At 44.5% G+C, this 26588-nt stretch overlaps 3 protein-coding genes across 19 annotated transcripts in view; 1 reads left to right on the top strand and 2 right to left on the bottom strand.

Annotated features, from left to right (window-relative positions):
- The window catches only part of PC (pyruvate carboxylase), a 90145-nt gene extending 89445 nt beyond the window's left edge, over positions 1-700 (top strand). For all 10 annotated transcript variants that reach the window (XM_046643834.1, XM_046643838.1, XM_046643836.1 and 7 more), the window contains one exon: positions 70-700. In XM_046643834.1, coding sequence (XP_046499790.1) covers positions 70-318 — 249 coding nt within the window. In that variant the 3' untranslated portion in view covers positions 319-700. The remainder of the gene's footprint in view (positions 1-69) is intronic.
- Positions 676-5758, bottom strand: RCE1 (Ras converting CAAX endopeptidase 1). 8 transcript variants are annotated; one of them, XM_046643847.1, is made up of 9 exons: positions 5477-5758; positions 5237-5339; positions 5059-5142; positions 4710-4788; positions 4005-4172; positions 3799-3870; positions 3463-3569; positions 1305-1400; positions 676-801 (listed from the first exon to the last, which is right to left on the bottom strand). In XM_046643847.1, the coding sequence occupies exons 1-8, from the start codon at positions 5659-5661 to the stop codon at positions 1335-1337; spliced, it is 864 nt and encodes a 287-aa protein (XP_046499803.1). In that variant the 5' UTR covers positions 5662-5758; the 3' UTR covers positions 676-801; positions 1305-1334. The 8 variants fall into 8 exon arrangements, with proteins under 8 accessions (XP_046499803.1, XP_046499804.1, XP_046499806.1 ...); XM_046643848.1 differs by having other exon boundaries at positions 3463-3525; positions 5477-5757; XM_046643850.1 differs by lacking the exon at positions 3463-3569 and having other exon boundaries at positions 5477-5757.
- Positions 5739-26588, bottom strand: part of C17H11orf80 (chromosome 17 C11orf80 homolog) — an 81776-nt gene continuing 60926 nt past the window's right edge. The window contains exons 11-16 of the mRNA XM_046643842.1: positions 23436-23557; positions 22279-22389; positions 20380-20478; positions 9897-9975; positions 6038-6219; positions 5739-5956 (exon numbers count right to left, since the gene is read on the bottom strand). Coding sequence (XP_046499798.1) covers positions 5891-5956; positions 6038-6219; positions 9897-9975; positions 20380-20478; positions 22279-22389; positions 23436-23557 — 659 coding nt within the window. The 3' untranslated portion in view covers positions 5739-5890. The remainder of the gene's footprint in view (positions 5957-6037; positions 6220-9896; positions 9976-20379; positions 20479-22278; positions 22390-23435; positions 23558-26588) is intronic.

Consider the following 26588-nt stretch of genomic DNA (forward strand, 5'->3'; position numbering starts at 1 on the left):
CCCTGGGCCAGCCAGGCGGTGGGGATGGGCAGAGCCTGGTGTCTCATGTGCCCTCTGCCCTGTCTGCAGGAGATGCACTTCCACCCCAAGGCCCTGAAGGACGTGAAGGGTCAGATTGGAGCACCCATGCCTGGGAAGGTGATAGACATCAAGGTGGCGGCAGGGGCCAAGGTGGCCAAGGGCCAGCCCCTATGTGTGCTCAGCGCCATGAAGATGGAGACTGTGGTGACCTCGCCCATGGAGGGCACTGTCCGCAAGGTCCATGTGACCACAGACATGACACTGGAAGGGGACGACCTCATCCTGGAGATTGAGTGATCTTGCCCCAGACTGGCAGCCCCACCCCAAGCCTTCAACAGACGTTGCGCTGCCAGGGCAGGCCCAGGTCAGCCAGTGCGGGGGGCAGGAAGGCCTGGCCCCGGAGCTCCTGTCCTCAGCGGCTTGTGGCAGGAGACACTGCCTGCAGTGGCCCATTCCCTTCCTCCAGCCAACTGTCCTTTCCCTGCTGGTGGACAGTTGCTCACGCATTCATCTCTTGCCAAACAAGGGTCCTCCCCTTGCTGGAGACTGCATAGGTGGTGGCACATCACAGGTGGGCTGAGCACGCGGGGGAGCAGGTTTAGGGGTCCTACCTCCTGTGGGGGAGACGTAAGCCCCAGGTCCTGAGAACGATGCTCAATAAAACTGGCTTTCTCCTGCCCTCCACGCTGGGTCCTGTGCAGCCCCCGCCCCAGTGCCGCTGGGCAGACAGGCAGGGCTGACTCTTGGACTCCCACAGGGGCACATCAGCTTATCTTCCTCCTTGGAAGGTGTGAGAATGACAATAGTGGCCTTGGTTTAAGCCACTACTGAGTGCCTATTGTATACACACCCTAAACAGGATTAGCTAGTTGTTACAGGGAGCTTGCTTGGTGGGGAGGGGTGCTGTGCCAAGCACTCACACACTAACTCAGGGAGTCGACCTTTACCCGTTTCGTGGACACAGAAATGAAGTCACAGCAAGGTTAGCTAACCCATCCAGGAGAGGCAGAGACGGCTCAAACCCAGGCGGTTAGGGGACTTGCTTCCCCACCGCACGGCTTTACTTTCTAAATCTAGGGCCAGCCTCCCACAGTTCAGGACTGGATGCAAAGAGGCGCCACCTTCTGGGAGGTGAGAGAGACTCTCAGGTGTGAGAACCTCTGGGTGTGAGGAATTTGCTGGAAGGTTAGGAGCACAGGACTGAGAGTCCTAGGATCTAATCCTGCCCATCCCCCACAACCAGCCCTCCAGAGAATCCTAATCCTCAGGTGCAGTTCCCTCACCTGCAAGGTGGGACAGCAACCTTGTCCGCATCACTGCACTGCTGCTCCCCACCCCATGGGGAAGGTGAGGATGGTGACTGAGGTGAAAGGCAATTCCTGAGCAGGAACACAAAGAAGGGGAGGGGCAGAGTCCAGATCCCTGGACCCTGGGAGACCAGGCAGGAAGTACAGCCCCAGCACCCTGCCAGCCCAGTGCTCTCGGGGTACCACAACCTAATCTTTGGGGTGGGCCTTGGCCACCTCCTCTTTGGCCTCTAGGATCCCAAATGTACCCTCTAAAACAGGCCGGGGCCCAGGCTTCCCCCCCTTGCCAGCTGCTACACAGGCTCGGGGAGAGGAAAGTTCTCCAGGAAGGTAGGTGTGTGTGATGATGCCTTTTCGATCCAGGTGAATGTAGTTTAGTCACAGCCAACCTGGGGTGCCATGGGAAGTGACTGGCACATCAGTTTCCTTTCCTTCAACCACCAGCCTCAGGGAAGGGGACTCAGAACAACTTCCCTGAGTTTGGAATGTGACCCGAAGGAATAATATTCTTTTAAGATTAAAAAAAAGTGGTCTCATGGGAGTGAGAACATGAAACACGTTCTAAAACCAAAAAGAAGAGCACGTAGAACACCAGCAGGTTCCAAGAACGAGCCTGGAGCTGTGCTGCCACTCAGCAGGGCTGCGGCCTTGGTTCTGGTTCTTCCGGGGACCAGACAAGCAGCACAGGGGCAGATGTCTGAAGTGGAGAGACCCAGAGAAACGTCTCCTCCCAGATGACTTTGAGCTGGTTCCTTTTCTAGTTGGACCTTTTTCTTCATGTGTAATGTGAGGCTGGTAGACACTGGTGAGGTCCTGATGGGGCCCCCACAGCGGACCCTCCACCCTCTCAGAGGACACAGGCTGGAGGCTCCATCACTGTAGTCGGGGCCCTGGGTCCCACTCCCCGACCCTGGTAGCCAAGGCAGAGGCCTGGGGATGAGCTGGGCCCACACCTGGTACCTGCAGTGCCAGGCCCACCTGTGCTAGGACTTGGGGCCTGGCTCAGGAAGGAAGATGCTACTGACAAGGCAGCCAGACGCCCCCATCCTTTCCCCATTCCAGGGGATTGTGCCTACCAGGCTGACCTGCCCAGAGTCAAGCTAGCTGGGAGAGGTGGTGGGCAGTCCCAAGACCCCAAATAGACAGATTCCCAAAGGTCCAAGGCCATGTTACCCAAGTTAAATCTCTTTAATATCCCAATACAAAGTCCTGATGCAAAAAGACAATGAGAAAACCCTGGGAAGTTAGGGGGAGGGGTTTTGTAAATTCCACCCCCGAGCAGCTTTGCAGAGGCAGAGGGTCCAGAGGAACTCAGAGAAGCAGCGATCCAAAGTGAGGAAGGGAGTGCACGGCTCCTGGGACCTGCCCCTTGTCCCCTCACTCCCCGCTGCTGCTCAAACCCCTTTTGAGAGGGGCCATACACTTTGGATATCTGCTCCTTTCTCTTGGTCCCTGGGATTCAACTAGCTCTGGCTTCAATCCCCTACAAAAATTCCTGAGATCTCGGGGACCCAAGCCAGCTCCTCCCCTGCAGCACCCCTTGCTGGGGAGGGGCTGGGGAGCCCGTGAGAGTTCATAGGAGTGTGTACAGGAGCGTGGGTCAGGAGCACAGGGGAGCCTCTGAGTCCCCTGCCCGCTCCAAAAGCACACAAAGGGGAAGGCTGCCGTAGAGCTTGGGGTCCGTGAGGGGCTGGAGCAGAAGCAGGAAGAGTCCCACACCCAGGGCATAGCCTGCCAGCAGGGGCCGCCTCTGCGGATGTTCCAGGGCCGCACAAACGGCAGGGAAGCCCATGTAATTGCAGAAGGAGTGGCAGAGAACTGGCCCAATCAGGTGTCCTGGGGAGGGGAGACAGAGCAGCTCATGGGGCAGTCCCACCACCTCCCCAGCCCTTCCAGGGCTAATGACCCTCAGCTCCTGGAACCGGAGATCAGTGCTCCACCCACCCACACACCACAGCCTCTGCTTCTGTCCGCCTCTCAGACCTCACCGGGTTGAGGGCCCTGGCTCAGACCTGTCTCAAGGGCGTGGTAGAAGACACTTGTTGCTCCTAGAACAAACACAGTATTCCCATTCTCCCTCCCACTCCTGTGGGCCCCTGAGCCCCCGGGAACCCATGAGAGACTGAGGACCAACCTGTGCGGATGAAGAGGAAAGCAGTGTAGGCACCGAAGACAGCTGTGTAGGAGAACTGGAACGCTGGAGACGGGGAGGCCGCGAGTGACCACACCTGTACGCTCTTCCTGCCCCAGCACTGCACACCCATCAGCCAGAGACATCCCCTTCCCCCTGGGGGCAGTGGCTGCCTGCTCCAGCACCTACGGCTGTTCTCTGCACCCCAACTCCCATGGTCAGCAGTCCCTCAAATACTATAGCCCTCTCTTCCCAATTCTTCCTCCTCTTCCTAGCTATCAGGGATACCCTCGCACACCCTAACCCAGGATTGCCCCAGGCAAGCTCTCTAGGACTCACCTGCAGACAAGAAGATGCTCCCCACACTGCTCTGGCGAAAACGAAGCTGCTCAAAAATGTGGTGAAAATGGGCTGGGAGGAAGGCAAGAACCATGTCACATTCCTCCTGGTCCTGGTCCGCTCTATAGGTCCGACCCTTGCCCCAAGCCCCATTCTCCGCTCTCATGCTGGGAACATCTCAACAGGATCAGGTCGGACAGACTCACCAACTCCAAAGAAGAGTGGGCAGGTGAAAACAGCAGGGCCCAGGCCCGTGCATGGTGCTAACATGGGCAGCATGCAGGCCCGGAACACCAGCTCCTCTGTCAGGGGGGCGATGACTTGGTTTCGCAGCCAACGCATGTCTGTGAGGCAGCGGGCCCAGGAGCGAGGGGCTAGGGAGGGGATTCAGGACAAGCAGTGAGTGACCAGTTAGTGAACAAAGAGATCCTAGAGGTCTCAAGGGTCCCTCTCCCATAACCTTCTCCTGGCCAAACTCAGGTTAGGCACCAACACTCCTGAGAGCAGTTAAGGGTCGACTTTGATTATCAGATCCAGCATAAAACAATGTCTCAAAAGACATTAGAAAGGGTAGGCGTTAGTAGCTGAGGCAGGGTATCCTGGTAGTAAACTCTGGAAATATCAAAATTTTCCCAAGACCAGTTCTGGTTTGGGGGAAGCCAAAGTTAGGGGAGGCAGGGGATAGTACTCTCTAGTCCACACCAAGTACTGCTTGGTGGTCCCCAGAGGGCTCCTTGGACATCAGGAACTAACTCTTAAAGGCCACCTGCTATATGTTCTCATTTTGCTGATAGGGAAACACAGAACGGCTCATGCCTCATGGCCAGGTTCCACCATGAGCCCACTGACTCCCTTTCCCCATTGTCCTGGACCGCCCATGCCTACTCTTTCCCTTAGCCCTGAGGACTCACCTAAAACAACCTTCAACCCGTCTGTCAGGTCACAGGGACAATCCATAGAAAGCTGCATCAGTGGGCCCAGGAAAAGGATCTGAGGACAGAAAAACAGGAGCGATCAAAGGAAAGGCTTAAACCATAATCCACTGCCCTTGCTCAGACAAGGTATCATGAGACTTCAAGCTTCCTGTTCTCAGCCAGGTTTTCCCACCCATGCATACCCGAGGGACGATAGCCATATCACAATTCCTGTCTCCCATCAGTCAAAAGCTAGACACAATCAGAATAACACAAAAAGGCCACGGAAAAGAACGTCATGCTAATAACAAAGAAAGAGGAAGAAACACAAAGCAGGAGTACTCACCATGGTCAGCAGCAGGGGCAACAGTGCTGCTGGGAAAATGCCCTCTAGCCTGAAGCCCATCAGGGTGAGCAGGGATGTGCCTGGCTGAGCCACAGGAAAGGGGGCATCAGTCTTGCTCCCTCCCCTAAAGAGTCCCAAGATCTCTCCCCAGCTGCCCTCTGCCCCGCCTCCTCCGCACCTGGATGCCCGTGAGTTCCCTCCAGAGTAGCACGCAGAGGGGCGAGAGACTGGACACCACCAGGACACTGGTGAAGCGTCGCTTAATGACGGCAGGGTGGTCCCTGCGGAAGGAGCAGTAAGTTCGGGGGGCCCACAGCCGCCTCCTGACAGCGCGGCCCCGCCCCCGGCTTGCGCAGGCTCCGCCCGCAGCCCCGCCTCCCGGAGGCGCGGGTCCCGGCCGCGCGCGCAGTCTCCGCACCTGGGCAGCTCGCTCTTCCAGACGTAGAGGCTGCCCACGTAGGAGCAGGCGAGGCTGAGACACGAGAACACGGACACCCAGCAGCAGAGCCCGGGGCCTGGGCCGCCCAGAGCTGCCGACTCCGGCTGCCGCTCCGGCCGGGACACCGACAGCAGGCGCAGCCCATCCCCGCCCAGCGCCGCCATCGCGCCCGGAGCCGCGGCGCGCACCAGTGACGTTATCCCGCCGCCGGTGGGCCCGCGCCTGCCGGAAGTGCGGGTGACGTCATCCGGCGGCGCGGGCTCCCGGACCTGCCCCGCCCCGCCCCGCCCCTGACACTGACACAGACACGGGGCGCGCGAAGCAGCTTTATTGAACTGGAGACGGCGCGCGGCGCCGGCGGGTCGGCGTGGACGCGCAGGGAGAGGGCCCGGCTTAGGGCCCAGGGTCGGGACTCAGCCACTCGGACAGATTGGAGACCTCCTGCAGCCACAGCGCGTCCTGCGAGAGGAAAGGGGGTCCGGGGTGAGGACCCCTCGGCCGCGTCCCCGCCCTCCCGCCGCCCCTCTCTTGTCCGGTTACCTCCAGGCCGCTCCCCGGGCTCGCCCTGCTAGGGGTCAGGGAGGTCACGGTGGGCTCCGCCGGGCGCGGGGCGGCCTCTGACGGGCTCGGGGCCCTGGCAGAGTGGAAAGCCCGCGTGTCCTCCACGCCATGGCGGAGCCTGCCCTTCTTGAGCCTCTTGTTTGTTACTTGCCTACTGGTCCCTAGGAGAAAACGAGCCCACTCATCTTACTCTCCTGGTGCTAGAAGGACCCTTGGGGCAGGGGTAAACCTGGGAGAAAGGGACGAGCTGGGGCCCTGCTCTTTTAGTTCTCCCACCTCAGATTCCTTTCATCAGGTCCTGTCCAGATCAAAACCCGGCAGCTCCGAGCCTTCCAGATCAGGCTGAGGCTGCAGAATGGTTTCAGGGTCTCCCTATCCCCTCTGGGCTGGTTCCTGGAAGGGGCGTCTGGGATTGTACCGAGCCCTTAGTTGGGGCTCACCCCCAGTCAGTCACTGTCTGCACACCGATTTTTCCTGGAGTCTGCACTATCCAGCTCCCTCCCTGCCACGCTCTGATTCTCCTGCCCTAAAGCCAGCCTTCACCTGTCTCTCCCACTGTTGCTGATGCTGCATTGGGCAGTGCCCATAGGCAGGCTTCCTACTATTAACTGATTCACTTGTGCAAATTTAAAGCGAGTTTGGATCAATAGATTCTTCCTGAGCAGGTCTTGGGAATGTAGATCAGTGAGCTGTCCCCTGGATGAAGTCACAGAGGCCAGAAGCGATGCAGAAGTGTGTATAAAGCCCAGGGGTGGAACAGAGAAGCTGTCAACCTTCTCTGGAGGTGAAGAAAGGTTTCCCTGAGGAGATGTCTGAGCTGGGTTTTGAAGGATGAAGATAAATATGCCAGACTGACAAGGGAGAGGAAAGGAATTCAGGCTGAAGGAGTTAGACAAACACCCAAAGGGGTTAAACAGTATCCTACATAAGTGCAGGGTCAGGGGCTGGCCCCGTGGCCTAGTGGTTAAGTTTGGTATGCTCTGCTTTGGCAGCCTGGTTCAGTTCCAGGTGCGGCCTACACCACTTGTCGTCAGCCATGCTGTGGCAGACAACCCACAAAATAGATATTGACAGGGATGTTAGCTTAGGGTGAATCTTCGTCAGTAAAAAAAAGCAAGGTGGGGAGTCCTGGGAGATGACTCTGAAGGGATTAGTAGGAATCAGAGAAGGCTAAAAAATGAATTTTTATCTGTAGGAAATAGGAAAGCAGTGAAGAGTTTTAAGCACTGAAGATATTTTGTATTTTAGAAAGATCATTCTGTCCAAGGTGTGGCTTAAAGTCAAATTAGAGGCAGGAAGACCTCCAGAAGTGAGGGCAGTGGAGACAGAGGAGTTAGAAGTATTCATGAGGCCAAATGGACAGGCCTTGGTGATAGACGAGATGTGGAAGGTTAGAATGAGGAGCATCTTGAATGAATCTCAGGTTTCAGATGTGAAAACGGTACAGGTAGTGGTGCTACTAATCATGACAGAGACTAAAGAAGAAGAGCTGATCTTGGAGGTATGTGCAGAGGGCAGGGTATTAGGAGAGAGGAACTTGAGGTACCACTGGGACCTCCACGTGGAGCTGCCTAGGGAGCAGATACATCTCCCTTCTGGTGCTCAGGAGAGGCCTAGGCTGGTCACACCAACTGGGGAGTCTCGAGCCCAGAAGGAGGAGTCAGCGCCGGGGATGGAAGAGAGCAATTAGGGAGGGAGTGCTGTATGAGCACTGTTTTGGGATGGCCAGAGAAAGCCAGGTGAAGAGAAAAGGCCAGAGAGGGGAGAAGCAGGGGAGTCACAGTCTTACAGTGCCAAATTCTGCAAAGAGTTAGGTACAGTAAAAATAAATGTACAATCGATTTGGTAATTAAGAAGCCTTCCCAAACAAGAGACTTGCAGTTCAGAGGCCACAGGGAAAGCAAGTGCCTGGGGTTAGGGAGAGAATGAGGGGAAGAAAGTTTTTGAGAACTTGACTGAGATGTGATGGAGAGATGTGGAAGAAGTTCAAGATCATGGGAGATTTCCTTTTGAAGAATGAGAGATGGACCTGCTGATGGTAAAGAACTCAGAAGAGAAGGTGAAGGTGCAGAAGTGATAAGTGATGCGAGCAGGCCCCGAGAAAGCTCAGGAAGAGATGGGTCCCATGCTGATAAGGTTCAGGCAGTCGGGGGAGTACAAGTTGGGTGAGTTTACTGAGAACAGAGATCAGTAAATGTGAAGCAGGAAGCTAAGTCAGGAGGCAGAGGCTAGGTAGGTTGTTAAAAGAATGGAGTAGCCACTGAGGAGAAGGCCAGGAAGACAACAGAAAGGACTGACAAACTGAAGGCTTCCCAGTGAAGAGACCACAGACGTATGGTGGCATCACGCAGCATTCAGTGATTTTCTTCAGCAGAGCTGCCCACATGGGGCATAGGACTGATGGCAACTAGAGTTACAGCTTTGTAAGGCAAAGCAACCCAAGCCATCTTCCAGGGGGTTCCACTAGATTACACACGCCTAGGTTTTAAGGCTTTCAGAGAAAGCATGGGCTTTAGAGGCAGCAGGCTGAATTCACATCCTCCTACTGCTAAGCGCTCTACCCGACCTCAGCCTGGGTTGTCTCTTTTGTGAGAGAGGACCAATGCTGCCCACCCCAAAGGGGCTGTGAAACCCACCGTGAAACAGCAGCCACTGTGGAAGAGCCTAGCATCGCCCCAGTTCCACAGAAGGTGCTGAATTAAGTGTTAATTTCTTCCTTCTAAGGAAAGTACTTATTCTTTTGTCCCTTCACTGCATAAATACTGAACTGTACGTGGTAAATACTGAATTGTGGTATGCTTCCATTCTTTCACAGCTCCAATCTAAATTTATAAAAGTAGATTCTCTGCTTTATACAAGCCTTCACTGCAGGGTTCTTTTCAGCAGCAACAGCCCCCTCAACATTTAAAACATGGTTCACTTGACAGAATGATTCAAGAACACATCCTAGGCCAAAGCATAGACAACGTACAGCATGTTGTAGTTGTGACCCTGGAAAGAGGAATTTTACCAACAAAGCACAGGTGCTGAAGTCAGTCCCCAAATGCCCTCGAGCCCAGGCGCTGTTTTGTCTGACAGTGCATTCCCACTCATGTGGCTCTTACTGACAGACCAGAGCCACACTGCCTGGGTTTGAATTCTGGCTCTGCCATTTACTAGTTACGTGACTTTGGTAAGTTTATTGACATCTCTGGGCCTCAGTTTCCTCATCTGTACAATGAGAATAATAAAACCTATGCCTCATAGGATTGTTTTGAGAATTAAGAGCACTAATACATCTTGAAAGCTCAGAACAGTGCCTGGCATCTGCATCACACAGGTTCAGGTACCAGCGGGTATGGTTATTTCAAGCCACACACACCCCCCTGCCCCTGCTAGCCCTGCTTAAATGTTGGAGGGAGCGGGAAAGACTTCAGTATAATCACCATCATGTCACACACGCTGACGCCTCTCCATAACATACATGAAGTTGGAGGTAGTGTCTGCGCCCAGGAGCAGCCTCCCAAGCCCCAAACAGTAGTAACCCAAACTAAGGAGAGCTGCACTCTCAACACTAATGATGGAGAAAAGACGTGAAGGAAACAACTGGATTCAGGGGTCCGCCCCAGCCTGTGCAGCTCTCTGTAACTGCACAAACTATATGCAAAATTTCTAGTCCTCTCACCAGCTTTTGGGAGGGAACGCCTCCTGCTGTCCTAGAACACCTGTAATGGCAGTGGGAGCCAACCCCATCCCAGAAGGACATTGCTGTGGTCAAAGGTGCAGTTTGAAAGCTTCAAGTCACATTTTTTACTTCCCAGCTTTGCTCCAGCACTCACCTGAAAAGCTGAAACCTTACCTGCAAGGAACTCCAGGCTGCTGTTCTCATGTGCATCCTCTGTGCTCTGCTCTGCATCATTTTTCTCTGGGAGGAGCTGCTTAAAAAATTAGAAGTCCTAAGTGAGTTTTGCAGAAGCCTAAATGAGTCCCAGAGAGACGAATGTGCCTGGTGGCTTTATTGACCTCACAGGGCTGTCCTCCCACACCTGGAACTCCCTCTTACTTCCTCCTGGCTAATGTGAACCGCCCCCCCCCCCCCCCCCCCCCCCCCCCCCCCACAGCCCCCAGCCTTCAAGGCTTCCGTTTTCTGTTGGGAGTCTTTATAGCTAGCTCCAGCCACTCTGGGCATTCCCTTCCTCCTCTGAACTCCAGTCACTCGCCTACTGTCTGCCCCATTCCTCGGGCTCTGAAGGATGCACTGCCTGGCCCTGTTTATTTTTATGTGAGTGTGTCCATTTTCTACATCTTGAAGTTCTTGAAAAGCAGGGTTCCTCATGCCTGTATCTCTTTATAGCTAGTATAGTGCCTTGCACAGGGTAAGTGCTCAGCAAATGACTGAGGTCAAACCTGGGAAGCCACAGAGCACATCTGTGCTCTTTGAAAGCCCTGCCATACTCAGTTCAGTGGGGACAGAGAAACTAAGGTACTTACTAAGATCAGAACCCAATCTTCCTAGTTCCTTGTTTTTCAAGAATACAAGTATATAAAAACAGATATCCTCTTCATCAAAATTAAAAACTTTTGTGCTTTAAAAGACACTATAAAAAAAAGTCAACCCTCAAGAATGAGAGAAAATATTTGCAAATCATACCTGATAAGGGACTTGTATCCAGAATAAAGAACTCATATAACTCAACAAAATAACAACCCAATTAAAAAATGGTTTGACAAAGGATTTGAATAGACATTTCTCTAAAGAAGAGATACAAGTGGCCAATAACACATGAAAAGATGCTCAACATCATTAGTCATTAGGGAACTGCAAATCAAAACCACTATGAGAAACCACTTTACACCCACTAGTATGGCAATAATAACAATAATAATAGACAATAACAACCGTTGTTGAGGATGTGGAAAAATTGGAACCATTATACAGTGCTGGTGGGAAAGCAAAATGGTGCAGCCAGTTTGGAAAACTGGGACTTCCTCAAAAAGTTAAACAGTTATTATATGACCCAGCAACTCTATTCCTAGATGTATACCCAAGAGAATTACAAACATATGTCCACACAAAAGAAAGAATTATTCATAATAGCCAAAAAGTGGAAATAACACAAATGTCCATGAACTGATGAATGGATTAAAAAAGTGGTATATCCATACAATGGAATACTATTCAACCATAAAAAGGAAGGAAGTAGTATTGTTACATGTTACAACATGGATAAACCTTGAAAACATGCTAAGTGAAAGAAGCCAGACACAAAAGGCCACTTACTGTATGATTCCATTTATGTGAAATACCCGGTAGAGGCAAATCCACAGAGAGGAAAGTAGATTAGCAGTTGCCAGGGGCTGGATGATGGGGGAATTGGGACTGACTGCAAATTAGGTACGGGGCTTTTCTGTGTGATGGAAATGTTCTGGAATTTAGTGGTGATGGTTGCATAACAATGAATATACTTAAAACCACTGCATTGTACAATTTAAAATGGTAAACTTTCTGGTATGTGAATTATAACAATCAAAAGTAGATATTCTATCATATATTGTTTACTAAAGCAAGTTTCAATTTCTAAGTAATTATATTCCAAGGAACATAGAAGGGGTAAAGATGGCCCTGGGGGTATTAAAAAAGTATTAGGAAATTTTCCAAACATTTTTTTCTTCTTTGAGAAAAAGCGTATTCTTTTACTTTATTCCAGCCTGGAAAATCTCAAGTAATAGACAAACCTTTCTCCTATCTTGAAACTGGTCTCACCAAGGAAATACCCACATTCAGATATAAAGCTCTGAGCCCAGGGGAGCCTCGCACACTCTTCATTCATCATCAGGTCCCCTAGGTGAGTCAGCCCTATCCTTGGATTTAGCATTCTATGAGACATTTAATTCTGGTCTGCCCTCCTGGGAAACAACACCTTTTCTCAGAAAGCTGCCTCCCTGTTACTGCTCCTGCTTATTCTGAGTTTAAGTTTTCAGTCCGTACACACATATGTGACACTAAACCCTGGAAAACTGTCTTGTCTACCCTTTCATGGCTGACTGCCCTCTGTTCCAACACCCAGGCTTAAAATCTCCACTCCTGGCATGACTTTTCCCTGAATATATTCTATAAAACTCTAAATACATATTTTCTCATTTCTTCCATTTTTCCACAAACTATATAATAGCCATAGATGGTTTTATTCTATATTACTCAAGAGGTCAACTATTAGACTTTCACCTCTTTAGAGATGGAAACTGAGGGACTGGTCCAGAGGTAGAATTTGACCTATCATCATTGGTCGTGTAGTTTTTAGCTGAAGCCACTGGGTGCCACTCTTGTGCCACTAACAAGTTATCACTAAATGGCCATTATCAGAGGGAAACAGTAATAAACCTGAATGGAGCAGCACGGGTTCTATTCAGTGCCTCTGATCACTAATATTCCCTGGGTTTGTAATCCACTCCTCTAAGGTAACAATGTTACTAGGTTTTGGAGCCAGGAGACCTCAGTACAAATCCTAGCCTTGCCATTTACTGACTGTGTGATTTGGGACAAATAAGGAAAGTTCTGTAACTAGCTTCTTCATCTATAAAATGGGGAAACTACAACCTCTCTCGTAGGATCTTTGTGGAGATGAAAATGGAAATCTTGGCAAAGATTAGGGATTCAATAACTGATCCTTCCAAGACCTATGACTACGAATGAGAGTTCAAGAGCCATCTGCCAAGTTAATTGGGCTATGAATGGCCCCGAGGCTATGGGCTATCACTATAGCAACAGAATGGGACAAAAGAGATCAGATCATTTTCTTTTGAGATCTCACTGGGATATCAGAGAGACCCAAGCAAAAGCACTCCACAGGCTGAAACACTGCTAGATCCTACCCATGTATCCAGGTCCAGTGATAATGGCACACGCCTTCCCTGAACCTATCCCTAGACATTTGAAGATGTGGATGGCCGTAGTGAACTGAATAGTCGCCCCCCCCCCCCAAAGATATGTCGTAGTCTTAACCCCCAGAACCTGTGAATGTGACTTTATTTGGAAAAAGGGTCTTGGCAGATGTAATTAAGGATCTCAAGATCAGATCATCGTGGATTTAGAGTGGGTCCTAAATCCAATGAGAGATGCCCTTACAAGTGAATGGCAGAGGGAGATCTGACAAAGAGGAAAGGCCATGTGAAGATGGAGGCAGAGATTGGAGTGTTGTGGCCACAAGCCAAGGAACATCTGGGGCCACCAGAAGCTGGAAGGGGTAAGGAAGGATTCTCCCCTCAAGGCTTTGGAGAGAGCGCGGCCCTGCCAACACCTTGATTTCAGACTTCTGGACTCCAGAACTGTGAGATAATAAATTCCTGTTGTTTTTAAGCCACCAAGTTTCTGGTAATTTGTTACAGCATTCATAGGAAACTGATACAACGGGTATTAGCTTTTATTTGCTCAAGTTGCGGGCAGCAGCTTTCAAAGTTGGAGGGAAACCAGCACAAGTATTTGCACTGAAGCAGCTGAAGGGCACAGCAAATGCATTCCTAGGAAGTGCTTCCTAGAAGGTACATACAACCATGAAAAAAGGTGTGTGAAGAGAGCAATTTACAGGGGTCTCACTGCTATTCTCTGCCTTTCTAGCTACCAAGCAGAGGAGGATGGGCAAATCCATGACATGCTGTGATCTCTGGGCGCCTGGGCACCTAAACTTCCCCAGCTAATCAGGCAAACACAAGTAGGAGAGAGAGAGAAGCAGCAGAAAGGGTGCTAAAGGTCCTATTATTCTCTCAGAAACTACCTATAATTTTTGGAACTTTATTGAGATACAACTTGAAAACATACAGAAATTGTACACATATATAATGTACAATTTGGTAAGTTTTGACATATGTACATAATTGTGAAACCATCACTACCATCAAGATAATGAACATATCCATCACCCTCCAAAGTTTCCCTTGCCCTTCATAATCACTCTCCCACTCCATACCTCCCATCTTCAAGCAACCACTGATCTGTAACTATAGATTAGTTGGCATTTTATATAAATGCAATCAAACAATATGTCCTCTTGTATTTCCAGGGTTTTTTATTCAGTATGGCTATTTAGAAATTCATCCATGCTGCTGTGTGTATCACTAGTTCATTCTTTTTATTGCTGAGTAGTATTCCATTGAATGGATATCTATTACGATTTGTTTATCCATTTACCTGTTGACACTGGGTTGTTTCCAGTTTTGGGCCATTACAAATACAGCAAAGGTGACGTGAATGTTAGTATGTAAGTTTTTGTGTGGACATATGCTTTCGTTTCTCTTGGGTAAATACGTAGGAGTAGAATGGCTGAGTTGTCTAAGTGTATATTTAACTTTTTAAGAAACTGCCAAACTGTTCTCCAAAGCAGTTGTACCGTTTCTCATTGCTACAGATAGGGTATAAGAATTCCAGTTCTCTGCATCCTTACCATCACCTGGTATGGTCGGTCTTCTTATTCCAAGTGGGTATAAAATGGTATCTCATTGGAGTTCTGATTTGCATTTCCCTAATGATTAATGAAGTTGAGCATCTTTCTTGTATGTTTATTTGCCGTTTGTGTATCTTCCTTTGTGAAATGTGTGTTCAAATATTTTTCCCACTTTAAAAATTGGGCAAAATTGGTTTGTTTTCTTATTATTGAGTTTTGAGAGTTTTAAAACATTCTGAATACTGTGGTAAGGTTTTTAACTAAAAATTCATTTTCTTTAATAGACATAGAGCTACCAGGTATAGAGAACTATTTCTTCTTGAGTGAACTTTGTAATTCATGTCTTTCCAGGAATTTGTCCATTTAATTTAAGTTGTCAAATTTACTGCAGTAAAGTTGTTCATAACATACCCTGATAAGCCTTTTAATATATGATGCCACCTCTCTCATTTCTGATAGTGGCAATTTGTGTCTTCTCTCTTTTTATCCTGATTAGTCTGGCTAAATGTTTATCAGTTTTATTAATCTTCTCAATGAACCTCCTTTAAGTTTCATTGATTTTTCTCTGTTTTTCTGTTTTCTATTTTACTGACTTCTACTCTAATCTTTATTATTTCATTTCTTCTGTTTAATTTGTGTTTAGTTTACTCTTCTTGTTCTAGTTTAAGTTGGAAGCTGATGTCATTGAGACTTTTTTCTTTTCTAACACAGGCATTTTTCCAAGTACTGCATTGGCAACATCTTACACATTTTGACAATTTGCATTTCCATTTTAATTAAATTAAAATATTTTCTAATTTCCCTTTTGATTTTCTGTTTGACCCATGGGTTATTTATAAGTGTGTCACTTAGTTTCCAAATACTTGGAATTTTCTAGATATCTTTCTGTTACTGATTTTAATTCTATCGGGGTCAAAAACATACTTTGTATGGCTTGGATCCTTTTAAATTTATTGAGATATATTTAATGGCTTAGAATATGGTCTTGTGTACTTAAAAAGTATGTATATTCTGCAGTGGTTGGGCAGAGTGTTTTATAAATATCAGGTCAAGTTAATTTATAGTGTTATTCAAGGCTTCTATAGACTTACTGATTTTCTGTCTAATTTCTACCAGGTATTGAGAGGAGCATGTTGAAATCTACAAATATAATTGTGGATTTGTCTATTTGTCCTTATAGTTTATTAGTTTTGCTTATGTATTTTTAAAGCTCTCTAAAAAGTTTCATGAATGTTTAGGGCTATTGTCTCCTTTGTAATATACTCATTGTATTATCTTCATCATCACGAAATGACCCTCTTTATCCCTGGTAATATTCTTTGCTCTGAAATCTACTTTATCTGATAGTATTGTAGTCTCTCCAGCTCTCTTTCTATTAGTATAAGCATCTTTTTCTATCCCTTTACTTTAATCTATTTGTGTCTTTATATTTAAAGTGTGGTTCTTGTAGCATGCATATAGTTGGCTCTTGCGGGTTTATTCAGTCTAACAATCTCCGCCTTTTAATTGGTTGTTTAGACCATTTACACTTAATATGATCATTGATATGGCTAGGTTTAAATATATCATCTTTCTAATTGTTTTCTATTTGTCTCATCTGTTCTTTGTTTCCTTTCTTCTTTTTCCTCTTTTTCTGCCTTATTTTATTTATTATTTATATATTTATTTATTTTTGAGGAAGATTAGCCCTGAGCTAACATCTGCCACCAATCCTCCTCTTTTTGGTGAGGAAGACTGCCTCTGAACTAACATCCGTGCCCATCTTCCTCTCCTTTATATATGGGATGCCTGCCACAGGATGGCTTGCTAAGCGGTGCCATGTCCACACCTGGGATCCAAACCAGCAAACCCTGGGCCACCAAAGCAGAATGTGCGAACTTAACTGCTACGCTACCAGGCTGGCCCCATGCCTTCTTTTAGATTGAATATTTTTAAATAAACTTTATTTTTTAGGGCAGTTTCAAGTTCATAGCAAAATTGAGCAGAAGGTACAGAGATTTACCATATACTCCCTGTCCCCACCCATGATTATCAAAAACCCCACCAGAGTGGCACACTTGTTACAAACTGATGAGCCCACATGGACACATCATCATCTGAAGTCCACAGTTTACATTAGGTTTCAGTCTTGGTGTTGTACATTCTGTGGGTTTGGACAGACATGTATCCATCATTATAGTATCAGACAGAGTACTTTCACTGCCCTAAAAGTCCTCTGTGTTCCACCTATTCATTCTTCCTTCCCTCCGAACCCCTGTCAACCCCTCATCTTTTCACTGTCTCCATAGTTTCATTTCCAGAATGTCATATACTTGCTATAAACATCCACATGCAGGTTTTTGTGTGGATGTAAGTTTTAACTCCTTTGGTTAAATACCAAAGAGCATGGTTATTGGATCACATGGTAAGAGTATGTTTAGTTTTGTAAGAAACTGCCAAACTCTCTTCCAAGTGGCTGTACAATTTTGCATTCCCACCAGCAATGAACGAAAGTTTCTGCTGTTCCACATCCTTGTCAGCATTTGGTGTTGTTAGTGTTCTGGATTTTAGCCATTCTAATAAGCATGTAGTGGTATCTCGTTGTTTTAATTTGCATTTCCCTGATGACATATGATGTGGAGCACCTTTTCATGTGCTTATTGCCATCTGTATGTCTTCTTTGGTGAGTGTCTGTTAAGGTCTTTGGCCCATTTTTTAATCACTTTTCTTTTTATTGTTAAGCTTTAAGAGTTCTCTATATATTTTGGGTAACAGTCCTTTAATCAGAGGTGTCTTTTGTAAATATTTTCTCCCAGTCTGTAGCTTGTCGTTTCATTCTCTTAAGGGTTGAATATTTTTTATAATTCCATTTTATCTCCTTTTTTGGCTTCTGAGCTATAACTCCTTGGTGTGTTATTTTGATGGTTCCTTTCATCTTTAACTTATCAGTCTACCTTCAAGTAATATTATACCACTCTACCTATAGTACAAGTCCTTACAATAGTATATTTCCATTTCTCTCCTTCTAGTCTTTGTGCTATTGTTGTCATACATTTTACTTCTATATAGATGATAAAATACATTATTAGTATTTTTCCTTTAAAAAGTTAATTATGTTTTAAAGAGATTTAAATAATAAGAAAAAAGTCTTTATATTTAACCATGTAGTTATGATTTTCACTACTCTTCATTCTTTTGTGTAGATCCAGGTTTCCATCTGGTATCACTTTTCCTCTGCTTAAAGGACTTTCTTTACATTTCTTGTCTGCTAATAATGAATTCTCTCATCTCTTGTATGTCAGAAAATGTCCTTATTTCATCTTGTTTTTAAAGATATTTTTGTTGGGTAAAGGATTCTAGGTTGAGAGGTTTTTTTTTTTCCAGTACTATAAAGATGTTGCTCCATTTTCTTCTAGCTTATACTGTTTCTGATGAGAAGTTTGCTGTAATCCTTATCTTTGCTTCCTTGTACATAATTTCTTTTCCTCTGTTACCTTTTATGATTTTCTCTTTACCACTAGTTTTAACCCAATTAATTGTGATGTGCCTTGGTGTAGTTTTCTTTATGTTCCTTGGGCTTGGGGTTTCTTAAGATTCTTAGATCTGTGTGGTTTATAGATTTCATCAAATCTGGAAACTTTTCACCCATTATTTCTTCAAATACTGTATATTTTCTGCCCCTGCTTCTTCAGATTCTCCAATTACACATATACTAGGCTACTTGAAGTTGTCCCATAACTCACAGATGCTCAATGCTCTATTATTTTTTTATGTTTTTAATCTCTGTGTTTCATTTCAGATAGTTTCTATTGCTATGTGGTTTTCCTTAGTGTCTAATGTGCCGTTAATACTATTCAGTGTAATTTTCACCTCAGAGACATCATAGTTTTTATCTTTAAAGTTTGTTTTGTGTATTTTTTATACTTCCCATATCTCTACTTAACATGTTCAGTCTTTCCTCTAGCTTCCTGAACATATGGAATACAGTTATAATAGTAACTGTTTTAGGGGCCAGCCCTGTGCCCGAGTGGTTAGGTTTGTGCGCTCTGCTTTGGCAGCCCAGGATTTTGCCAGTTCAGATCCTGGGCACAGACATGGTACCACTTATCAGGCCATGCTGAGGTGGCGTCCCACACAGCACAACCAGAAGAACCTGCAACTAGAACATACAACTATGTACTGGGGGACTTTGGGAAGAAGAAGAAGAAGAAGAAGAAAAGAAAGAAAAAGAAGATTGGCAACAGATGTTAGCTCAGGTGCCAATCTTTAAAAAAAAAAAACTAACTTTTAATGTCTTTGTCTACTAATTCTATCTTCTGTGTCAGTTCTGGATCAGTTTTGATTGAGTGATTGATCAGTCGATTGAGTTTCCTCTTCCTTGTGGGCCTTTTTTTCCTGCTTCTTAGCATGCTTGTTAATTTTTTATTGGTTGTGAGGCACTGTCAATATTAACTTCGTGGGTGCTGGATATTTTTGTATTCCTATAAATATTCTTGAACTTTGTTCTGTGATGCTGTTGAATTACTTGGAAACAACATGATCGTTGAAGGTCTTGCTTCTGCTTTTAAGCTTTGTTAGGCAGGACTGGAGGAGTGTTTAATGTAGGTTTAATTTTACTCTATGCCTGAAGCAAGACTCTCTGTAGTATTCTACCTGATGCTCCATGAATTAGAAGGCTCTCCTCTCTGGTTGATGGGAGTAAGCACTACTCCTAGCCCTGTGTAAGCTCTGTATATTGTTCCCTCTGATCCTTCTGGGTGGTTCTTTACCTAGATTTTCTTCACACAAATGAACTGATCAGCTCAACTGAATACCAGAGGGGGAAGCTCTGCAGATAACCAGAATTCTCTCTCTGTGTAGCTCTCTCTTCTCTGGTACTCTGCCCTGAAAACATTAGCTGCCTTGGCATCCTTGGATTCCTGGCTTCATCTGTTCAACTCAGGGAGACCACTAGGCTTTGCCTGGATCCCCTCTCCCTATTCCATGGCCTCTGTACTTTCTCTAGGCAGTATGCTAGGGCAAGCATAAGGCCCACTTCATTTGTTTTCCATCTCTCAGGAGTGACTATCCCATTCATTGTCTGATGCCCAATGACTTGAGAACCATTGTTTCATATGTTGTGTCCAGATTTTTTGTTATTTCAGGCAGGAGGGTAAATCCAGTCCCTGTTACTCCATCTTTTCCAGAAGCCACTGTATAATAATTTCACCTTTTATCTCTTCTATTTACTCATCTTATACCAGAAAAGTCAATCCTACTGACTGGAGCCAAGAAAGCCATAAAAGTTTCAGTTGGAATACTACTAGGCTTCAGTTGGAATACTACCAGCAGCTACACCTGGAATCTAGAGATACATAGAATTTCCCAGCTATGATTTCTCTTCACTCATCAGAGGAGCCATCACAAAACCAGATGAAGCTATTTGAGCTTCTTGAGGGTAGAGACCCCAACTAATGCAACTCTATATTTCCAGCAACCAAAAAGGTGAATAGATAAAAGTATGTTTTTAATTAGGCAAAACTAAACATAAGAATTCCATCATATCATCACCATTATAAGAGTAGCTATGTGCTTAGCACTTTACATATATTATCTTATTCAAACCTCACAACAATCATTTCAGGTATGCATCATTCCTATTTTACTGATAAGAAACTGAGTCTTAGAAAGGTTAAATAGCTTCCACAGTAATACCACACAACTAGTTAGTGGCAGAAATGGAATTCAAGTGACATCTAACCATGCTCTTAACTTCTATGTAATACTACATTCTATAAAGTTTTTCTGAACCACAGACTTCTTTGCTGAAAGGCTAACCTCAGATTGTGCAATCTAAAGCACCTGCACCTTCCCTCCCTGTATTCAGTTTCCATACATCAATATGGAAGATTTCTGCCAAAGTGCTGATTATTACTTTATACTTACCTGCTTCACCTCACATGAGCCATGGTGAAGAAATCGGTACTGCATAATCTCATGAAATGATTTGTGCAGCTTGGTCCCAAACTCCTGTGTATCAGCTGCCTGAAATGGGCCAGAGATAGAATGTGCTGAGTTCCAGTACTGGCAACCAAAGGGGAAGTACTTAAAGGAAGTTTATATGGGAAGAGGTGGAGACAAATAGGAAGGCAAAGCAATGATATTCCTCACGTTCTGGTAGGAGTTTCCTTAGTTCCTATGGACACAGGAGTAGTAGAAAGAAGGCCTGGAATACTTGGTGTGAGACCGGTGGTTGTGGCTCCTATATGTCTTCCAGTTTCTGTTACCAAAGCAAGAGCTTTCAAACAATGTCTTTGTTCTCCTACCCCTATAGGAGCTAAATATCCCAGACATCCATCTGTTCATGAAGGGGTTATGTAAACTGCTCTCCTCTAAAACAAGTTCCAAGAGAGTAGAGGTTCCATTGAATAACTAAGGCTGATATAAGAACTTTTCCTCAGATAAGTCTTTTGAGGAGGAAAGGAACAAAATAATGCAGTTTCATCCCTAAGGAATGGATAACAGCCTCTACTTTTTAGTATGGAATTGTAGGATATTAGAGTTAAAGGGGATCAGAATAATTATCTAATACAATACACTAATTTTATACTAGAGAAAACTGAAATTCCAAAGGAGAAGTGACCCACCCAAGCTCTCACAGCTAGTTAGTATGAAAGTTAGGTCTGACCTTAAGATTGCCAATCTAAGTGTTCTTCTCACTACCCTGTGCTATCCATATGACACAGAAAGTTGAAGCTATGATGCACTAGATTATAAAAGTGTTATACTCTTTGACCCAGTAACTCCACTTATAGAAATTTACTCTAGGAAATAATTCAAAAGAAGCAAGATATCACATAAATGTATTAACTGAAGCACTATTTACATCGACAAAAAATATATAAACAACTTAAGTGTCTATCATTAGGGGAATGGTTTATTAAGTTAGATTAAATCAATATAGCGGACTACGGGGTAACCAATTCAAATTTGAAGACTTAAAAAGGGGGGAAATGTCAAATTACATGTGAATATAGAATACTTTGGTTATACTATGTAATATGATATATATGAGGTAATATACAAAAATTTAAAATTACAGTGATAAAGTTTATTAGTTATTTAAAATTTTGTGTGCATTATACTATCTTTTCAAGAAAAAAAGTACCAAAAAAGTGAAGCAACAGACATGGAATGAATGTGTTATCCCACTGATAATATCAATTAGTCAGCACATATTTGTCAAAGGAAGGAGAGAAACTAACACTTATTGACAACCTACTGTGTGCTAGGCACATTCACATTTAGCCCTCACTCTCATAATAATTGTATGAGGTACTATTATTTTTTTCCAATTTATGCATGAAGCTCTTACAGAGAAGTTAAGTACAGCCCTAAGTCCAATAACAAGTAGCAAATGAGTCAAGATTTGAAATCAGGCCTCTAATTCCGAAACTTGTTACACTATTCTGTACTGCCAAATACATGTAAAATTTATGGCTGCCCCATTATTTCCAGTGTATTCTGTCACTATGACTTTATAGAACATTCTTCAACAAGGAATTGAGAATCACTGATCTAATCCTAGTTCTGCTTGTAACTAGCTACATGACCCAAAGGAAGTAGAAATTTTAAATAACATTTCTCATTTATAAAATAGTGTACACACCACTATCCATTCAATAAATATTTCTTAAAACACCTGCCAAAGGCCTGGTACTATGTAGGATCACAGTAGGATCAAATGAAATAATGTTTCTAAAAGCACTGTACATATGACTAAGATCAGTAGTAGAATGTCGTTAAAACCCTGGGACATTTAAGCATCCCCAATTTCCTACTAACTTGAAGGGCCTGGAAGCAGCTCTTTCGGAAGCTGCTGCTGGTACTTGCAGTCACGATACTCATGATGGAATTCACAGCTACTGAGAGCGAGGTCTGCAGTTTCTGATGAGCCTGGGGAATATAACAAGTAAGGGGGAGACCACAGTTTATAATAATCCCAAACTGCTGGCTCAGAGAATCCCAAAGAGACCAACGATTTCAGGCAGAGCAGGATTTCAACAATTCTTCCTCCCAATCAACAATACTTACTGAGATCATGACATATAAAGGACACTTACGGATTGAAATGAATAAAAAGTGTTCTCTCCTTTCATAGAGATGACTTATTGACACAGACATATTCAGAAAAGACAAGCAATAAGACACTGGGCAATATAACAGATACACTTACTATTTAAAAACAAAAGCTTTAAACTTTGCTCTCTGTGCTTGTTTTTGCCCCTGAAAAGGGAGCCGTAAGAAGTAAGAAATGTGTTACTAAAAGTACACAGGAAAGGAATTAGAAAGTCAGGTAAGAAAAAAAAAGTGATGTTATAAAGGATAGGAAATAGGGGAAGAGGGGCTGGCCCAGTGGTGCAGCGGTTAAGCGCGCACATTCCGCGTCGGTGGCCCGGGGTTCACCAGTTCGGATCCCAGGTGCGGACATGGCACCACTTGGCAAGCCATGCTGTGGCAGGCGTCCCACATATAAAGTAGAGGAAGATGGGCATGGGTGTTAGCTCAGGGCCAGGCTTCCTCAGCAAAAAGAGGAGGATTGGCAGCAGTTAGCTCAGGGCTAATCTTCCTCAAAAAAAAAAAAAAGAAACGGGAAGAAAATAAGATTTGGTGAAGCAGTAGCTCCAGGAGTATGTGTGGGAAGGAGAGATACGTAGATAACAAAGAGGCGCATTATTAGTCATTTTTCCCTATTATTTTATCCTTATTTACTCAAACTCACCTACTAGGAGGTAAGACTAAGCAAGCTCGTCTCAGTGACCCATCTAAGTTAAAGCTTGAATTCCTAGGCCAGACGCAGTGTACAAGATCAGTCCAGGTGACAAAAGAGGAGAGGAAGAGACGTTAAGGGAGGAAAGGCTCTCAGGCCCTGTCTGCCATATTCTCTTGCTATCTTTTTCTTAGAGAGAGTAGAAGAAAGGGAGTTGTGAATTTTTTATTACCTTGACAGCCTGGTGATGCTGCTCTAAGGCCTGGTCCACGGCAACCTCGATGGAATCTTGCACCACACTGTGGCTCTCCATGAGGATGGCACTGAGATGAGTTGTGAGCAAAGTGTGAACTCCTATGAGGAGGGAGAATGTTGGTAACCTTGAGTGAGAATGACCACTTCAAAACTGCTGTTCATGCGCTGTGAGTCAGGACTGGGAATGGCAAAGAGGTCTCTTGAAAGAAGAGGCCACTTCTGACTATCCACAAATTACTTTTTTAGACAACCCCCCCCCCCAGCAACTTACAAACTTACTGAATTCTCACTTACAAATAAAAGAAAGCTCACAAAAATTAAAGTGAAGAATGACATTATTTTTGCAGAAACAAATGAGGGATCCTATTTAATTCATATCAGAAACAGAGATATACCACGTCCTATAAACAAAGACACTGGTGACTCCCAAAGGAGAGGAGGAGGAGGAAGAGGGGAAAGCCTCCTGGAGAGTGTGTCTGACCCTACTCTGTTCCTACTGGAGCATCACTTTTGTGGTGAGCCACTGTTACTATCCGTGTGTCAGTCCTTTCAGATATGCAGTGGTATGGGAAAAGTTAAAACTCACAAAGGTGACTGAGAAGTGCTGGTATAAGATCTTTTTAAATGAGGGACTATCTCTGATAAAGTAACCATAGGCACCACTGCTCAGCATCATTCAGAAAAGCTAACATGTGAAAGCAACAGGCAAAATATCAAACAATAGGCTAGCATTGATGATTCTGAGGTAACAGACACAGGAAGAAAAATTCACTTTATAGGGTACCTGGAGAAAATGCTTATTAATTAATCTTTCTTTTTTCAGTGTTTTTCTACTCTCCCCTGGATAGTCTGTTCAAAGGTATTATGGTGAAGCAGCCTAAGGCTGGCTGGCTTTCCTCAGGGATGCATGAAAAATGCAAGCCAGAAGGAATATTTTCTCTTTTTAAATTAAATTAAATTAAATTTCTTATTGAGGTAACATTGGTTTTAACATTGTATAAATTTCAGGTGTACATCATTATATTTTGCCTTCTATATAGACTACATCATACTCCCCACCAAAAGTCTAGTTGTCATTTGTCATCATACAAATATGCCCCTTTACCGCTTTTGTACTCTCCCCACCTCCCCTTCCCCTCTGGTAACTGCCAATCTGTTCTCCTTATCTACGTGTTTATCTTCCACATCTGAGTGAAATCATATGGTAATTGTCTTTGTCTGACTTATTTTGCTTAGCCTAATACCCTCAAGGTCCATCCATGTTGTTGCAAATGGTAAGATTTCATCTTTTTTTATGGCTGAGTAGTATTCCATTATATATATTTTCCACATCTTCTTGTGGTATATATATATATACACCACATCTTCTTTATCCATTCATCCATCAATGAGCACTTAAGATTGCTTCCAAGTCTCAGCTATTGTGAATATTGCTGCAATGAACATAGGGTGCATGTATCTTTTTGAATTAGTGTTTTCATGTTCTTTGGATAAATATCCAGAAGCAGAATAGCTGGATCATATGGTAGTTCTATTTTTAATTTTTTGAGGACTTTCCATACTGTTTTCCATGGTGGCTGCACCAATTTACATTCCCACCAGCACTGTACAAGGGTTCCCTTCTCTCCACATCTTCTCCAACACTTGTTATTTCTTGTCTTTTTAATAATAGACATTCTGACGGGCATGAGGTGATATCTCATTGTGGCTTTGATTTGCATTTCACTAATAATTAGTGATGTTGAACATCTTTTCATGTGCCTGTTGGCCATCTGTATATCTTCTTTGGAAAAATGTCTGTTCAGATCCTCTGCCCATTTTTTAATTGGGTTGTTTATTTTTCTGGTGTTGAGTTAAATGAGTTCTTTATATATTTTGGATATTAACCCCTTATCAGACATATGATTTGCAAATATCTTCTCCCAATTGGTAGGTTATCTTTTTGTTTTGAGAAGACACAAAGAAATGAAAAGATATCCCATGCCTTATGGATTGGAAGAATTAACATAGTTAAAATGTCTATATTACCTAAAGCACTCTACAGATTCAATGCAATCCATATCAAAACCCCAATGTCATTTTTCATGGAAATAGAACAAAGAATTATAAAATTTATATGGAACAACAAAAGACCCTGAATAGCCAAAGCAATCCTGACAAAAAAGAACAAAGCTGGGGGTATCACATTGCCTGATTTCAAAATATACTACAAAGCTATAGTAATCAAAACAGCATGGCACTGGTATAAAAACAGACACAAAGATCAATGGAACAGAATTAAGACCCCAAAAACAAACCCACACATTTATGGACAGCTAATTTTCGACAAAGGAGCCAAGAACATAGAATGGAGAAAAGAAAGTTTCTTCATTAAATGGTGTTGGGAAAACGGTACAGCCACATGCAAAAGAATGAAAGGAGACCACGTCTTATACCACACACAAAAATAACTCAAAATAGATTAAAGACTTGAATGACTTGAATGTAAGACCTGAAACCATAAAACCCCTAAAAGAAAAGATAGGCAGTATGCTCTTTGACATCAGTCTTAGCAGTATCTTTCTATGTTTCCTCAGGCAAGGGAAACAAAAGAAAAAATAAACAAATGGGACTACATCAAATTAAGACGCTTCTGCACGAGAAAGGAAACCATCACAGAAGGAACATTTTCTACCATGAAGCACTACGATGCTTTCCCGGAGGGGAAGGTAATATGTGGTCTGCTCAAAAGGGGTCTGGAACTGGAGCCAGGAGAACACAGATTCTAGGGTCAACTCTACCACCAACTATTGACGGCCAAGTCACTTCACTTTTCTCACTTCGGTACAGAAAGTGGTTTTATACCACCTGCTCTCACAGGTATGTTGTGCAGATAAACTGGGATAATATATACGAAGCGTTTTGAAATGTTCATCGCAATATTCAAAGGGCAAATATCACTGTTGCTGTGATGATATCATCTGGATTACTGTTTTCTGTAGTTTGGTCTAAGAATAGTCTCAAGAAATCAGTTAGACCCCTTTTGAAAGCAGACATTTAATTAAAAAGCTTCAAGTTCATTTCTAAAACTGCTGATACCACTAGAAGCCTTTAACACTGGCAAAATAATGAGTTAATAATAGAAAAGTTA

The sequence above is a fragment of the Equus quagga genome, chromosome 17 (assembly GCF_021613505.1).
Source record: "Equus quagga isolate Etosha38 chromosome 17, UCLA_HA_Equagga_1.0, whole genome shotgun sequence".
In the NCBI taxonomy this organism is placed as follows: domain Eukaryota; kingdom Metazoa; phylum Chordata; class Mammalia; order Perissodactyla; family Equidae; genus Equus; species Equus quagga.